This window comes from Martes martes (genome assembly GCF_963455335.1).
Source record: "Martes martes genome assembly, chromosome: 2".
Taxonomy (NCBI): Eukaryota; Metazoa; Chordata; class Mammalia; order Carnivora; family Mustelidae; genus Martes; species Martes martes.
In genome coordinates this window covers 16,926,903-16,938,951 of record NC_137889.1, presented here as the reverse complement: position 1 = coordinate 16,938,951, position 12,049 = coordinate 16,926,903, and the positions used below count along the sequence as shown (strand labels likewise).

The 12,049-nt window shown below is 41.2% G+C and overlaps 1 protein-coding gene across 1 annotated transcript; it reads left to right on the top strand.

The window, feature by feature from the left end:
* The first annotated feature begins 1,974 nt into the window (after positions 1-1,974).
* Positions 1,975-11,069, top strand: LEPROTL1 (leptin receptor overlapping transcript like 1). The gene is made up of 4 exons (XM_080796184.1): positions 1,975-2,138; positions 7,974-8,049; positions 9,738-9,924; positions 10,752-11,069. Exons 1-4 carry the CDS (start codon positions 2,123-2,125, stop codon positions 10,866-10,868), a joined length of 396 nt encoding a protein of 131 aa, XP_080652310.1. The 5' UTR covers positions 1,975-2,122; the 3' UTR covers positions 10,869-11,069.
* The last annotated feature ends 980 nt before the right edge of the window (positions 11,070-12,049 follow it).

Sequence of the window (12,049 nt, the reverse complement as noted above, 5' to 3'; positions counted from 1 at the left end):
CCAGGAGCCACGCTATGAGTCTATGAGATAAGAACCTATCACTTTCACCACCACCAGTACCACCACCAATGACTAGTTATTTCTGTTAGGTTCCCTCAACCATCCTGGTTTCAAGGATAAATACTGTGGAACAAAACAAGAAAGGTGTTAGTGGTGACTATTTGTGGAGTCATAGAATCATCTACTTTTCCAAGAATTTCACCTACTCCTTTCGAGTTGGTTGGGAAGGAGGATGCATACATCTGCTTCATTTTAAAGAAAGGAGCCAGTGGTTCACAGACCGTCTTAAACAGCAACATTTCTACAGCATATGTTCAAGTTCGCCTTGTGTTTTCACTACTACAGTCCTTAAATGGAAACTCTTCATGATTCAGAAGACATCAGAATTTTTGCACTAACTTGAACAGAAAAAAAACCTACTCCTCCACAAAATGTCTATATAAATCTATATCTATAGATTTATTGGGGACATTAAGCCTCAGTGACTTGTTTTTTTAAAAAAAATTATAATTCAACCCTGAAAGTAATGGAGAGAAGCAGGATAGGACAATACGTTTAGCTCTCAGTATCTCTCATTTTCAAGTATTTTGGAAACATCTAACCATTCAACAAAGTTTTACATGCCAGTTTATTTTAATCTGGTGACTGAAAAGATTGAAAAATTCAAATCTTATGTCAAGCACCTCCACCTGTATCTTTTAAAAACCCTTCAAAAGATTCTCATTGCTCGGGAGGGGGTTAAAAAATATAATATAGGACTCTGCTATCCTACCCTAGCCTGGAGCAATCCCACTTGTCTTCTCTCCTCTCTCCCAACAGACCAAGCTCCTGGGGCCCAGTTTGCCTCCCAAGCTCACCATCCAACCACTTCCCCCACCTCCACCCCCAACACAATCTCTCTTCCTCATAATGGTTTTTCTCTTTTGTCTTCTACTTACACACCCCTTCATCCTTCCGTTGTCCCTCCCTTGGGGAAATCTGATATAAATCAAAGGTTGTCAAGGACTATCTACCCATCTTCCTAGCAATTATCGCTGTTACAATTTTATATTTTTGTGTGTGTGTACCTGTGTCTCACCAAACTGCAAACTCCTTCAGGGCAGAAACCGCACCTAGTTTTTCTTTTTTTTAAGATTTATTTGACAGACAGAGATCACAAGTAGGCAGAGGTGCAGGCAGAGAGAGAGTGGGAAGCAGGCTCCCTGCTGAGCAGAGAGCCCAATGGAGAGCTCAATCCCAGGACCCTGAGACCATGACCCGAGCTGAAGGCAGAGGCTTTAACCCACTGAGCCACCCAGGCGCCCAAACACCGCACCTCATTTTGCTCACCCCAGTACCTAGCCCTATTCCCCAAACATAGTAAATCTTGAATACATTTGCAGGATGACTTAAGTAAATGTATTTGTCCCTCTGCTTTCTCCTTTTTATTCCCCTAGCCCTGGACTAGAAAACAAAACAAAACAAAAAACAAAAACAAAACAAAACCCTGCGATTCTCAGACTCCCAGGAGATCGGATTTGTGTTAAAATGTTTATTTTGTATTTACTGGGTCCCGTAGCTCCTTATCTCTGGAGGTGGGACTGACCAGAACCCTAGTTGGGTCGGAAACCAAGGAGCCAAGTGCCAACGACCTAACTGGCCTGACTTCTCTTAGAAGGCTGGGGAGGAGCGAGCAAAGGATGCGCTTTAGAGACCATAATACCATCCTCCAAAGACATCACAGAGTGCCTCCCAAAGGACGGCGGTACTCCGCTCCCTTACCCTCCAAGAATGTAGGAGGTTGCAGGATCCGCGATGGGGAATCGGGAGTGGAGCTTCCTCGAGCCTGAGGGGAAAATGGGAACCGAACTGAGAGGCGAGAACGCCAAGCCTGCGAGGGAGGCGATCTGCACAGCCGCATGGCAGGGAAAAAAGGGGTCGGCCCCACCGCCCCCAGCCCTGCGCGCCCCCCGCGCCCCAGCGCGAGCGCGAGTCGCCGGCGGAAGTGCTGCGTCGCGCACTTCCGGGTGTTGTCTGGCCGCCGCCGCCGCCGCCGCCGCGCGTCTCCGGTCTCCCGGCCGCTGCCGCCGCCGCCGCCCTCGCTGCCGCCTAGGGTCCCGGAGCCAGGAGCGACGTCACCGCCATGGCCGGCATCAAAGGTGGGCCTGGGGCGCCGGGCGCCGGAGGGCTGGGTGGCCGCCCGAGAGAGGGGGAGGGGCCCCTGGCGGCCCCCGCACGCCGCCTTCCCGGCCCGGGCGCCCGCCACGGAGGTCCCTGCGCTGGCGGCTGCCTCCCGCCCCTCGACCCCCGCCTCCGCCTTCGCAGCCTGAGAACCCAGCTGGGCGCGGCACTCCGGGGTGGGCCCGCGGGTTGGGCGGCTTCTCCGTCAGCCCTTGCTTTCTGCTGATCTCGGCAGCCTCTCTCCCACTCATCGGCCCCCGTAGAAAGAATGAAGTGGTCCATGGTCTGCGAGAGTCCCGCAGCGCCTCGGGCCAGCACACATGTTCTGCGGGAGTTTGCATCCGAGAGACAGGCGAGCAGAGAGTGATCTTGAGGGGCTTGAGGGCCCTAGAGATGCCCGTTACGGAAATCAGTGTCATTTCTCTCTTAAAGGCACTAGTGCGATCTTCGGGGGCTGAGCCAAACCGAGTCCCTCCGGAACGCCCTGGAGGGACTTAGGGACGGTTCTTTCAGAAACCTTGGTCATCACATCCCGAGAGTGGCCATCCCTCTCAGGACCAGCCCTCCAAGCTTTACAGGCTTCGAAAACTGATGCGTTTTGATTTGTGGTGTTTGTCAGATAGGGATAGACCCTGTAAGCGACCCCAATGTGCCCCTGTTCTCCACAGTTGCGCGTTGAGGCTTTTGGTTGGGTTTGTTAAATAAAATAGTGCTAAAACTTAATGAAAAATTGCTCGTTTATTCGTCTGTTTCCTTTAGAAAGAAGGAAGGCTGTGTTCTTTCACATTGTTTGGTAGTTTTGTTACTGTGATTAGAAGGAAACACCGTTGACAGCGTTTTCAACTTTTTGACCACGAATTGCATTGATTTCCTGACCTGCGGCTTTGTAGAAGGGACAGGCAAGCAGGAGGTGAAGAACTTTAATAGCAATGTTTTTGTTTTCTGTTTGTTTCCTTTAGGACAACTTTTATTGAGCAGCTTTCCCAGAGTCACATTTTCACTGTTTTCTGGTTTAATGCCTGAAAACATTTCACTTCTGATGTAAAACTTTGTCATTAGATAAGCAACAAAGATCATTTTCAGTCTCTTTTTGAACTGTGATAGACCTTCTTCAATATTTGTGTGGAAAGGCAGTTAGGGTAGAATGCTGTGGTTTTTAAGGATGCTGCCAGTTTCGCAGTCCTTCCCCATTTCTTCAGTGTCATCAACAGAAATCTCCTCCCTTTAAAAAAAATAACTTTTTAATTTCCTTCTCCAATTTAGGAAAATATTAACCAGGTGAAAGTATCTCAGATGGAATTGTACTTACACTTTTGGTTTCAGTGAGATTTTCTGATTGTTATGACTTTTATCAGGACAATTTCTTTCATTGGCCTATCTCTGCATCAGGCAGCAGTGTTGCTATAATTGGAGACCATTACTTAATTCTTAAGCCATTTTCCCATTATTTAGTTATATATTGGATTTTTCTGATAACTCTCAAGTTAGGGAACTGGTCCCTGCTGCGCTAATTTCTTTGTAGTCACAGAATCAGCACCCTGTCTCTGGAGACTTTAGGTAATTGGGCTGTTTCATCCCTCGCCTAAAGGCTTTGGGAGTAGAAACCAGACATCTAAGTTTTGCCCTCCAAATGTTTCATCACACAATTACGGTATAAATTTTTGTCTTGTTGATGTGTCATCTGGGACAACCATTTATACACAAATGATGAAATTTGTATATAAGTCAGCCTAGTTGCTGATTTCATAAGACTGGAGAAACTTTACAAGTTTTGAGAACACTTCTGAGCAATGTGTTTAACCCCATTGGGGTTAATCCAGTGCGATTAGAGGTAAGATATCACTTAAAGTTTTTTAAGTGATAAAAGATTTTTATTTATTTATTTATTTTACAGACAGAGATCAGAAGTAGGCAGAGAGGCAGGAAGAGAGAGAGGAAGGGAAGCAGGCTCCCTGCTGAGCAGAGAGCCCGATGCGGGGCTGGATCCCAGGACGCTGAGATCATGACCTGAGTGGAAGGCAGAGGCTTTAACCCACTGAGCCACCCAGGCGCCCCAGAGTTATTTTTTGATACTTAAATCTTACCTTGTTTTCATTTTTAATTTTTTAAAAAAGAGCTCTTCTTTTGTTAACTCTCTAAGAGTGTACTTAGAGAATTTAGATTTTCTTTTTTGATAGGAACATAAATAATTCTTCTCTGTCATGAAAGAGTTACCCACAGAGACCATCAGGCCCTAAAGCTACTTTTCTTTTGGCCAAGATTACCACAAATGGGTATGCTTTTTGAGGTTTTTCTGTTTTTTTTTTTAAGGTTGGGTGTTTTGTTTTGTTTTCTCCGGTCTCCTTTCTCTTGTCAGAGGGCAGATCTTGCTTATGTGCAGTTCTGCCTTCTATTTCTCATTTGTTTCACTGTGTGAAACGAAATCTTCAAATTTAAAAATTTCATGTTACAAGTTACTGGTAACGGTGATCATTTCTGGGTAGGGAAGTTATTTCTCACTTAATTTTGTTCTGGCTCAGTGAATTGCTATGGACAAAAATATGTATAAATGAACATAGGTGGCTCTAATTTTTTTTTATTCTGCTGAAATTCACATACAACAATTTATCACAAAATGAATAAATAACGACTGAATAAGAGCCTAAGCTTCTGTTTATGAAGAATGATAGCTTTAACGTCTGGGCTTTGTGACGTATGTTTTGCTCTAGTGACCCTTGTTTCCTAAACTATATTCTGGATATATGGCTTCTGAATAAATAAGTTGTTACTATATAGTATTTACACTGGAAAAGTGGAGATGGTTCCCTGAAACTAATGTAACACTCTATGTTAATTATACAGTTACATCAAAAAAAACTTTTTAAGTAGAGCTGGCTGTTTACTTCTTCAGTGTGTCTTGTAAGAAGTATCTTTAGTGTTCAGAGAATTATTTGCATTAGTCTCATTTTATAGAAGAAAGAACTGACACTCAGACATGATTATGTAGACAGCTAGTTAAGTGGCTAGTAAGGGCTAGGGACCCTGACTTTCATTTATGTGATGTTTTTACTATGCTACTTTGGCATGATCTTCCTCTCCTCTTCCCTCTGTCCCTTTTTTCCCCTCCCCTTGGTTTGTGTGTTTTTTGTTTTTTGTTTTAACTCATTCTACAGATATTTATTAGTGTTAAGAGCTGGGGTATGAGCATCAACAACAGAAAAACTTTTTCCCTGCTGTGGTGGACCAGACACCTCATTAGGGAAATAGATAGAGAGGCGCCTGGCTGGCTCAGTTGGCTAAGCATCTGACTCTTGATTTAGCTTCAGGTCATGATCTCAGGGTCATGGAATTGAGCCCCACTGTGGGCTCTATGGTCAGCACGGAGTCTGCAGCCCCTCTCCCTCTGCTCCTTACTCCCCTTCGTGCGTACTTTCTCCCTCTCTCTCTAAAATAAGTAAAGTCTTTATTTAAAAAGGGGGCGCCTGGGTGGCTCAGTTGTTAAGTGTCTGCCTTCGGCTCAGGTCATGATGCCAGGGTCCTGGGATCGAGCCCCTTATCCGGCTCCCTGCTCAGCGGGAAGCCTGCTTCTCCCCCCCCCACCACCACCACTCTCCCTGCTTGTGTTCCCTCACTGTCTCTCTCGCTCTGTCAAATAAATAAATCTTAAAAAAAAAAAAAAAGAAAGAAAAACCAATTTTAAATCTTATAAAATTACAGCTGTGATAACTGAGCAAAGGGGATGTATATAGTTGGGGGGGGGGCACTGCACATGCCTGGCCCTCTGCCTGGAATGCTCCCCTCTGATACCCACATGATTCACTCCCTCATTTCATACAAATCTGCGCTCAGATGTCACCTCATAAGAGATGCCTTCCCAGGCCACTCTGTCTAGGATAGTGCTCCCATCCTCTGACTCTACCTGATTTTTTTCATAACACTTAACATTCATTTGCTAACTTTGTTAGCTTGTTTTTTAATCATTTTGTTCTCCTGCTAGACTATAAGACTCGTGAGAGCAAGAGCTTTGATTTTTTTTTTCGTTGCTTTATCTCCGTTATCAAGAACAATGTGTGACACGTATTAGGTGCTCAATAGATATTTGTTGAATGAATGAATGTAATAGGGGGAATTGGTCTAGCAGGAGGTTTGAAAAAACTTCAGGGAGGAAGAAATGATTGAGCTGAGATCTAAAGGACATGGAGGAGTTCGCTTGGCAGAAGGAGGAAGGGAATGGAATGAGAATGCAAGTTCCATGTGTGTGGAAGGACTTTGTCTGGTTTATTAACATACCTCCAGTTTGGTTCTCAGTAAGTATTTCTTGAATAAATATTTCTTGAATGAAATGAATGAATGAAAAAGTGTCTGAGGTAGAAGAGACAACATGTACGAGGGCCATGTGAGTGAGGGAGCCTGCCGATTTCCAGGAAAAGAAAGGGCAGTGTAACTGAGTGCAGAGAGGATGGGGTAATAGGCTGGTGTGAGTGTCACTGGTGGAGTGAGAGTAAGCAGGGCCAGGTTTTGAGGACCTGTGAACGAAACAATTGGTAAACTCAGTATTTTTGTCCCAGTTGCATTCCATTGTAAACTTGAAGTTATCTGCTATAAAATGAAAAGTGCAATTCCTTTTCTTTCTTTTTTCTGTAACTGAAAATGTAATGGCATTGAGAACTAAATAAATGTGTTCAGGGTTGACATGACCTACATCAGTGATCTAAGTGAAAACCAAACTACCATGTGAGTAGGTGTCCTTGATTATGACCATTTTAATCCAGAGAAGTCTATGAGTAGTACCAGGCAGGATTTAACCCCTTTACTGTTAATTCTGGTTTGTATGTGTTAACTTTTCTCTTGGTAACTTTTAGACCTTCTACAACCCTTGTGAATTTTAGTGTTTCTCTGAAGGTTAATGGATTGCATCATTTAAAACAAAAAACACCTAAGTAATTCTCTTAGCCAGTGCAGTTGAAGAAATATAGAATTCAGATAAATTGATCATTTATATCTTTGCTTAATTCTAGGCCATTGATTAACTATGCCTATTGAAGAAAGTTGTTTCTACTAACTAATATATGTGAAAACACTTTACAAAATATAATGCTTTGTATATGTGTGTGTATAATTCTAAAAACTATGTTTTACCTGTAGAATGCATCTGTTGCTGGTGATAATATAAAATAGTGATACCAAAGAAGGATGTGTACCATTATCCTGCACATTTTCCAACGTATAAACAATTAGGGGAGGAAACCCAACTATAGTTTTGTAAACTATTCAAAGATCTATATCAAAATGAGTTGACTAAAATTACTAACACCAGATGTCCTTGGACACTCTTTTCTTACCAGTTTTGAGCACATTGGGGGTGTATGTTCAAGAAGCAGGAGCTGATCATGAAAGACTTTCCCACAGAATAAAGTTATGAAGTCCACTAAAGCTAAGAATGCACAGTTTCTCCACATCCTGCTTTTCAAACTGTAATGATCTGTGCAGCAAGTGGAACACTAATGACTGGAAGAGCATTATTGATCTGGCAGTCTAGGCTACTCACTGGAAACAGAGCCAGTAATGAGGGAATGTGGTGGTGTGCTCACTATGGGTCAGGGTTTTGAAAATCAGTGTTGCCTTTTTTTGCCTTGAAGACGACACAAAAAACTTATTCTGAGACTGACTTACACTCTTGAAGATAACTCCCTTTTAATGCATTTGGTTTTTTGTGTTGTGTTTTGCTTTTTGCTTCTGGGGTCACAGGTAATGTTCAAACTGCTAATACTAATATTAATAAAAATAATATTTAGTTTAATTAATACTTGTATTTGACTCTATTTACTTTGCAGCTTTGATTAGTTTGTCCTTTGGAGGAGCAATTGGGCTGATGTTTTTGATGCTTGGATGTGCCCTTCCAATATACAAGTATGTAAAATTTTTGTATTTTTGAGTGTTTAAGGGTAAAATTTTTTACTTTTAAAGCTTTAAAAATTTTTTGAATGGAAGTTTCAATGTTCATTTACCAAGGACAAACCTTTTTTAAAGTACGAAAACACTTTTGATTATTGCATTACTGCTCAGTTTTGAGTGCCTGTCGATAAAATTAAACACAAGGAAATGTAAAATGTCCTTTAAGCAAAAAAACACCAGAAGCAGAATCAAGAGACAGTCGACTATGAAAAAAAAGTCATGTAAGCAGTTACTTTCCATAGGATAGAAAGAAATATTAAAAATCAAAAGGATAGATTAGTAAGAAAAATAACAGGCAACTAAATAGAAAAATGCACAACAGATACCAAAAAAGAACTGCAAATTACTAATCACATGTAATTATACTCAGCCTCTCTTAAAATTAAATGAAGTCCTTTGGCAGAGATAAAAGCTATGGGCAGACAGGCACTGTCCTGTGCAGTGGGGTGAGGACTAGCTATGGGCAGTCCTCTTGGAGGCCAGTTTGCTTGTAGCTCTCGAAATGTATATATTCCTTAAACTAGTCCTTCCACTTAGAATTTCTCATATAAATCTACTGGCAGGTGTTGGCCAAGATATGTGTAGTGAGGGAAGAGTATGGATATTCTCGGCAGCCTTGTTTATAATAGCAAACAAACACAACACCTGGGGGCATCCTAGAGGCCTGTCAAAGGAGAAATAAATGGTTAAACTCTGGAATGTCATCAGTGGAAGTAGCAGGCAGTGTTAAGAAGAATGAGGAGGAGCTGTAAGTGCTAATATCTCAAGGTGTTCACAGTACAGTGTTAAATGGAAAAGTGCAATGGTTCATGTTGTTAAAATTTATCTGTCTGGAAATACAGAAGGATCCACAAGAAGGTTATTGGGAGAATTGGAAAGAGAAAGCAGGGGAAATATGTTAGCTTGGAGTTTTCACTTTTTGTGCTTTTGTTTTTTTTTTTTTAACTTTTTATGTTGAAATGATTGTGTGCTATCAAGAAGCTGCAAAAATAGTACAGAGAGGTCCTCTGAACCCTTCACACAGGCTTCCCCCAGTTGCCCTGTCTTACGTAACCATGGTTGTAGTATCCAACCAGGAAATGACATTGGCACAGTACAATAGCTAGACTGTACATTAAAAGCCATTTATTTCTTATATTCTGACTGAAAGTCTTCAGTATTACTTTCAGTTCGTTTTCTACATTTTGACTTCAGTATTTGGGGAGTTCACAGTGACCTAACGAGAGTGTGGGGATGTTCCAGCTTTACCCTAAGAAGGCTGTCATTCATTAGGAGTCAAGAGCAGTGAATCTTGAATTTTAAAAATGTCTGTGTTAATATTTCTATTTTCCATATGCCTCTTTATTTATAACCTAAAATAAAAAATATTTTTAATTTTGGGCCTTGATTCCAAATGCTTTAATTTATAAAGCGTTTTCTTTTAATATAAGAAATATTTAATCATTGTGTCATAATGGACTTTAGAAATACTGTGACTTTAAATGTTTCTCTTTTCAGTGTTCAGATTATTGTTTATTTTTAAACTGTATCATGTTTTGTACCTTGCAATATTTCTCTGGCCTGATTTTTAAAAAAGCATAGATTATTGTCTAGGAAAATGACATAGGTAGCGAAAACTACATTAACTTATTTTTTTTTTCTAGCCAATACTGGCCTCTCTTTGTTCTGTTTTTTTACATCCTTTCACCTATTCCATACTGCATAGCGAGAAGATTAGTGGATGATACAGATGCTATGAGTAACGCTTGTAAGGAACTTGCCATATTTCTTACAACAGGCATTGTTGTCTCAGCTTTTGGGCTCCCTATCGTATTTGCCAGAGCACATCTGGTAAGTGGATATTTTCTTCTGTCAACGATTTTACATTAGACTGTTAAAATGGTCTCAGGAAAAGATTTTGTGAAATGATATGAAAACGGGATGAGGGACCTAAGATCCTAGAGGATAGAGATAATCTTACTTTTGCTGTTAACTGATAAAAATGATACCAGAGAGCGCGCCTGGGGTCTGTGACAGCAGCTGGCTCCCCAGTATCTCACGCTCAGAACCAGGGCCGTCAGCTCACCCAGGGCTTACCAACCACAGGCCACAGGCCTGAGGAGACCTTGTGTTCTTTGCAGGTGGGAAAGTATAGAAGAGGAGAAGGGGCGCTGGGCTCCATATACTTGTCTCCCCAGACTCACCGGTCAGAGTCACTCCTCCGACACTGAGGAGGTGGAGAAGCCAGGGGCTGGCCACCCTTTCATATGCAGAGGGTGGTTCTCCCCCTCACCCCTGTAAAAGAATGTCTATGAGTGTGGTTTCTCCTTCAGTACTTTAAGCTGCTCTCTAGATACAATTTTAGATTCACTGAAGAAGAGTTGGAGTGAATTGCTTTATAAACAGAAAGTTGTAGAAGTCTGTGCTGCCTCCTCAGAGTCCAGAAGTCTGACTGTTGAATAATTATCATCTTCGTGACTTTCTGTCTTTTTAAAGGAAGCAAATTAAAAACAGTATTGAAAGACCATTAAGTGTGCAGTAGAGTGAAAGTTATTATTACAAATTGTATTTGTTTTAGAGCGTGACTGGCTTACAACTAGAGTCTTCATTTGCTTTTCATTCTCCTTTTGTTTTTCATGCGTCTGTTAACGAAGTGTTTATCTATCTTATTTCCCTAGATTGAGTGGGGAGCTTGTGCACTTGTTCTCACAGGAAACACAGTCATCTTTGCAACTATACTGGGCTTTTTCTTGGTCTTTGGAAGCAATGATGACTTCAGCTGGCAGCAGTGGTGAAAGGAATTACTGAACTATTGTCAAGTGGACTTCTTGTCGTTTGTTGGCCATCCGCGCACACACGAGCTGGGGCAGGAATGCTGAGTGGTACAGCAAGCCTCTTGGGGGTATCCTAGGTGCTCCCTTCTCACTTTCATTGTAAGCATACTATTTTCACAGAGACTTGCTGAAGGATTAAAAGGATTTTCTCTTTTTGGAAAAGCTTGACTGATTTCACACTTATCTCTAGTATGCTTTTTGTGGTGTCCTGCTGAATTTAAATACTTATGTGTCCCTGTTTAGTTTTTTTTTTTTTTTTAATCAGTATGCAATGTGAAGCATTTTTAAAATGTAACAACCATTTGCATTGGTTAGAAATTAGATTTCTGCTGGCTATTACTGGGCTAAAGGACATCTTTTATCTTAAAATTATTTAACCTCCATTGCAAAAAGTTCAAAAAAGTTTTCAATCAGTCAGGATGACATCACTCCCAATATTATGCAAACATGCAGACTGTTGGCATACCTTATAGACTGTATACTCAGTGCAAATATAGCTGCATTTATACCTCAGAGGGCCCAAGTGTTAATGCCTGTGCCCTCCGAAAGGGTTGCTGGTTTTGCCAGGAAGCAGGTGTTTTGTGAATTGAAAATTATTTTATGGAATTGCTGCAAAGGAGTGCTTTTCTTCTCAGTTGTTGGAAGAATTTATTGTTAAACTTAAAGGTAAGCGTGTAAAACCAGGTTTTTGAGATGGTTTTTATTTATGTTTATTATAAAGTAGAGTGAGTTGCATTGTGGGAAGAAATGACGTTGAAATTCCACTTTTTAAATCCTCTTTCTATCTATAAGTGAAACGTTTGATCTTCTATCAGCCTTTCCTATTTTACCATGGGTGAAATGGACATATGGAACTATACTACTGATAAGGGAAAGTTGTATGTTTGCGTCATCTAGACCAGAAAAACCTTTCCCTGCTTCCTTCTTTTAACTTAATTTTATACATTGTATATATTAAGTAAAATAACTTTTCAAATATAGTTTAATAACACTTTAAATTAGAGGTATTTATCTCACTTGGAAAGTAATCGCTATGCCATACATGCCGAGCGCCCCCTGTCCTGCAAGGCCTTGACGTGATTAACAAGTGACTTGTTACTCTTGCAGAGAAGTGATGCATTAACAATTTAAGATTTAGACCA